The sequence below is a fragment of the Stegastes partitus genome, unplaced genomic scaffold, assembly GCF_000690725.1.
Source record: "Stegastes partitus isolate 25-593 unplaced genomic scaffold, Stegastes_partitus-1.0.2 Scaffold839, whole genome shotgun sequence".
Classification (NCBI taxonomy): Eukaryota; Metazoa; Chordata; class Actinopteri; family Pomacentridae; genus Stegastes; species Stegastes partitus.
This window is the reverse complement of record NW_007578570.1, coordinates 275,227-280,472: the sequence shown is the minus strand read 5'-3', so window position 1 is coordinate 280,472 and position 5,246 is coordinate 275,227. Positions and strand designations below refer to the sequence as shown.

The 5,246-nt window shown below is 45.0% G+C and overlaps 1 protein-coding gene across 2 annotated transcripts in view; it reads left to right on the top strand.

Annotated features, from left to right (window-relative positions):
- The first annotated feature begins 4,294 nt into the window (after positions 1-4,294).
- akr1a1b (aldo-keto reductase family 1, member A1b (aldehyde reductase)) overlaps positions 4,295-5,246 on the top strand; it is a 7,241-nt gene continuing 6,289 nt past the window's right edge. The window contains exon 1 of one of the 2 annotated variants that reach the window (XM_008292863.1): positions 4,295-4,444. Coding sequence is in view for 1 of the 2 variants with exons in the window: in XM_008292862.1 (XP_008291084.1) it covers positions 4,470-4,583 (114 nt within the window). In the remaining variant the exon portion in view is untranslated. The other variant, XM_008292862.1, reaches the window with a different exon arrangement.

Below are 5,246 nucleotides of genomic sequence, written 5' to 3'. Positions count from 1 at the left end.
ATTCCTGTCCTCTCCTGTACACATGCTAACAGTGAGCGGACCGATGCTCCAGCTGTGCTGTCACCGGAACCAGAGAAACCATCATCCCGGAAAGAGAACCGAGAACAAAATGAGGAGGTGCTTTTGAACGTTTGGCAGCAAACAGACTCGCCCCGGACCCGCTGGAGGACACCACGAAGAGCTCCGAGTGAAGAGGCAGCTTTCCGAACCCCCAGACAGGCAGCCGGTGAGTCCAGCCGAGCGGAGAGCTAATGCTAAAGGCTAACGCTATGTCACAGCCGAGCCGAGCAGCGGCCATGCAGCGGTTCGGGTGTCCGGTCCTGAAGCAGGCGTTGAGGCGGTTGTGTGTCCACTCTGGCAGCAGGGTGAGTGAGTGAGTGGACCGCTGGATTAGGTCCGATAGTCAGCGTGTAAACATGAAGATAAGAGCCGACAGCAACGCCTGCAGGTGCCGGACTTATTTACAGGGGAAGCTAAAGCTAAAGCTAGCTAGCTGTTGGTGTGAGCAGCTGTTTATTTAATGTTCATTTGTTTTCAGCTGTAAATGAACAGACGACATGTTGCTCACAGCTACAAACACACCAGCTAACATCGGTATCCTGGTTTCTGCACACTACAGCAGCACCAGCCTGCCTGCTAACACCTGCTCCATTACTTCATGTTTCTGAATAAAAGGTGTTTAAACACCGGAGCTCGAGCTCAGCGTCGCTGCGCGCGTGACTTTTACAGCTGATTAGCACGAGCCTCTAATTGTGCAGCTCAGAGGAAACTAAAAGCGTGGATCAGCTGCAGTGTGTGTCACAGGTACGATAAAGGCTTCACTGATCAGAAACAGTCTGGTCCGGCTGTGATCGGCCCATATGCTGAGGCCTCCGTTTCATGTGTTTGGTTTTTTTCTCCCCACTTTCTCTAATAGAGCAAAATCTCGACAAATTCGCAGCAGCACGTTCTCTGGGACACTCCAGTACGGACTTGACCAGTCTGTATTTAGTGGCTTTACATCTGGACCTGGTCTAATGTGGTCTAGATGTTGAAAAGAAAAAAAAGCAGTGAAAGTTTTTTTCTGTTTGTTTGTTTTTTTGCATTTTGACAAATACACCAAAGGTTGGGCATGAACTAATCCAGATTCTCCCCATTGAAGCATAGTCAGGGAACTAATTTGAACCTCAAATCTGAACCTGTATATATAGAAATGATTTCTAACTACCTACTTCACACTGGAGCAACTCAATATTTAAAATTTGCCAACTTTTAAACTTATGTTCATAATTATAATGACAAAGTAAATGCTTCTTCTTTTTGGTATTAATTAATTGGTATTAAAAAATCTTTTAATACCAGTTGGCAAAAACTTCATTTTTCGAATCATTAAATGTGGGGTAATTAACACTATCTTTGAATGCAGAGAAACAGCTAAACAGTTGTTTTAGTTTGACCTAAACGGTGGCATTAATTTATTTTGTCGGGCCCAAACATTATTCTGGAATTCTTTGCCGCTGCACCTTAGAGAAGCACCATCACTGTCCATTTTGAGAACCTGTCTGAAAACTCGTTTTTATGCCCTGGCCTTCGACCCGGCATGAGACTCCTGTTTTATTGTTTATTGTATTTGTTTAAGTTAAGGTGAGCGGCAGACTGTTAGACCCTGAATGTAAGGAGGAGCGTTTCAGCAGCTCCTTCATTCCAACATCAGTCAGACTTTACAATGCTGCATCATAAACTGCAGCAGTAACAGAGGTAGACCAGTGAGCTTTCTCCTCCTACATACGCATTATGTGCAACAACTGTTACTGCCTCATCCTTGTGTATATAGTCTTCTTAAAAATCATAATGTTTTCTCTTCCAACTTTTGCTCTGTGTGTTTCTAAATTATTCTTGCTCTGACTTTACACTTTTTCTTGTTGGAGCTGTTCTAACGGTGAACTTTCCCCACTGGGGCTTCAATAAAGTTTATCTTATCTCATCTTATCTCTCAAAAGCCTTGTCCACATCTACACAGGCATTAAAAAAAACACACACAATTTCTGTCCACATTAAGACACATAAATACTGCTGAAGCACTGTTAGGAGCCAAACTAACAGGTGGTGATACAACCCAGACTATGCAGCCATAATGCATCTGTTCATCAATATAGTGGAAGATTAACTGTACATCCATCCATCATCTCTACACCTTAATCCTCACTATGGGGGGCTGGAGTCTATCCCAGCTGACTCAGGGTGAAGGCAGGTTCNAAAATACATCTCTGTAATGTCCAAGGTCTTGGCTTTCTGAAAATGTGCTCGGCTTTTCTCTCTGACACACGGTTTTGACAAAAATGGCGGTTGTTTGAGGTCTTCTCCTTCTGGTTTGTTCTACTGATTTGACAGTTAAACCAAGTATCTGTTGCAGCTGTGTGCTTGGTTGCCCGGCAACGCTCTAACCCTACTCCCATTAATAAAGGAAGCAAAACCATGATACTTGATCAGAAGATAGATTGATGTATTGATTGATTGAAAGGTCAGTGACTGGTCAGTGTTACCTGTAGCTCTGTGTCGATACACAGACACCATGAGGACAGTAGAGGTGAAGTATGGACAGAACACCAGCAGGTGGCAGAGTAGCCTGAACACAAGATGGAGGGAGGCTGAGACAGGGGGTGGGGCTGAGGAGTTGGGCAGGGCCATGGTTATAGGTTTACCTGTAGAGAGAAGAGAACCTGGTCAGGTGACTCACATCATCTGTCATTTTGTCTCTTTCTGCTCATTTCATGTTCATTCTGTGTCTTTTTTAGTTTTTCATCTTTAAGATTGTTTTGTGTCTTCAGTCAGTTTGTTTGTGAATCCACTTTGTTTCATTTCCCAGTATCGACAGCAGTAACAGTAACACTGATTGTGCCACTTATTAGACACTTGAAATGTCCTGACATCCTTCTCCAGACAGCGTAACACTATGACAAGATGTTTAACTATCCTGTATTAGAATTACTGATCTCAACGTCATTGTGACAAGTTGTCATTAAACTCAGAATTTTTATTCCATCATTATCTACATCATCATTTTGACCACCTGCACAGGTGTCTCTCAGGGCTGGATCCTCTCTCTAATGCTATTGTCCTTCTACAGAAATGACTTCTGAGGACACTTCGTTGATGCTCTTGAAGGTAGCAGATGATACAACACTCAACAATAAGTTTGCATCAAGGAGGGAGGTGGGTCATCTAGTTTGAATTATCTGGAGCTTAACATGCAGAAGACTTTGGAGTTGGCATTGGATTTCAGAAGAAGCCACCCAGTGCTTCTCCCATCCACCCATTTAATTCCACTCATACAAGGTCAAGTTGCAGTAGCAGCAGGCTAAACAGGGCATTCCAGATGTCCCTCTTCCCAGCAACGTTTCCCAGCTCCTGCTGCCTTAAGGGTCTCCTCCCAGTCGAACATGCCCGGAAAACTGTCAAAGTAAAGGCACCCCAGCTGTGCCTCCATGAATATAACAAATAGGTTCAGGGACAAGGTGCAACCCTTGCAGAATCCAGGGAGGAGGATATGCAACTACACAAGAAAAGAATCCAACATATTGTTAGGACAGCAGAAAAGGAAGAAGGTCGCCTTCACCATCCCTCAATGACTCATTATATCTCCAGGATCAGGAAGTGTGCAGATGAAATCATCAGTGGTTGTTCACAACTTGTTCAAACTCCTTCACTCTGATCCAGAACCGCACAGCACAAAAGCAGCTTTTCCCACAAGCTGTGTCCTGCATGACCAAAGGACCTTATGCAAACTTGTATTTTATGTATTTTTGTATGAATTTGAATATATACCATTTTTTAAAAAGTATGACAAAATGTCTGTTTTACATATATTTAAATATTTAGTGCTACGGGCTGAGCACGAGGCCACTACTGTCATCCTGGTGCGCATCTTCTTATTATTCCTCCTCCATACAAACCTTCTCCGGCCTCCTCCTCCTCAGATTTGAGAGCAGCCACACAAATTATACATCAAAACGTGCGGCTTGACACACAGCTGAGATTTAATTATTCAAAGTGTTTAGTGGGTAATTATAAAATCATCATTTAAATCCCGGCAGACTCCCGTGGCACTCTCAAATTTTCTGCAAGGAAATTTTCTAGTTATTATTTATGATTTATTTTTTATGTTCCTTGCTCATTCCAACAGCCGAAACCAAATTCCTCGTATGTTGTGTCCGTACTTGGCCATTAAAGCTGATTCTGATTCCTGTCCTCTCCTGTACACATGCTAACAGTGAGCGGACCGATGCTCCAGCTGTGCTGTCACCGGAACCAGAGAAACCATCATCCCGGAAAGAGAACCGAGAACAAAATGAGGAGGTGCTTTTGAACGTTTGGCAGCAAACAGACTCGCCCCGGACCCGCTGGAGGACACCACGAAGAGCTCCGAGTGAAGAGGCAGCTTTCCGAACCCCCAGACAGGCAGCCGGTGAGTCCAGCCGAGCGGAGAGCTAATGCTAAAGGCTAACGCTATGTCACAGCCGAGCCGAGCAGCGGCCATGCAGCGGTTCGGGTGTCCGGTCCTGAAGCAGGCGTTGAGGCGGTTGTGTGTCCACTCTGGCAGCAGGGTGAGTGAGTGAGTGGACCGCTGGATTAGGTCCGATAGTCAGCGTGTAAACATGAAGATAAGAGCCGACAGCAACGCCTGCAGGTGCCGGACTTATTTACAGGGGAAGCTAAAGCTAAAGCTAGCTAGCTGTTGGTGTGAGCAGCTGTTTATTTAATGTTCATTTGTTTTCAGCTGTAAATGAACAGACGACATGTTGCTCACAGCTACAAACACACCAGCTAACATCGGTATCCTGGTTTCTGCACACTACAGCAGCACCAGCCTGCCTGCTAACACCTGCTCCATTACTTCATGTTTCTGAATAAAAGGTGTTTAAACACCGGAGCTCGAGCTCAGCGTCGCTGCGCGCGTGACTTTTACAGCTGATTAGCACGAGCCTCTAATTGTGCAGCTCAGAGGAAACTAAAAGCGTGGATCAGCTGCAGTGTGTGTCACAGGTACGATAAAGGCTTCACTGATCAGAAACAGTCTGGTCCGGCTGTGATCGGCCCATATGCTGAGGCCTCCGTTTCATGTGTTTGGTTTTTTTCTCCCCACTTTCTCTAATAGAGCAAAATCTCGACAAATTCGCAGCAGCACGTTCTCTGGGACACTCCAGTACGGACTTGACCAGTCTGTATTTAGTGGCTTTACATCTGGACCTGGTCTAATGTGGTCTAGA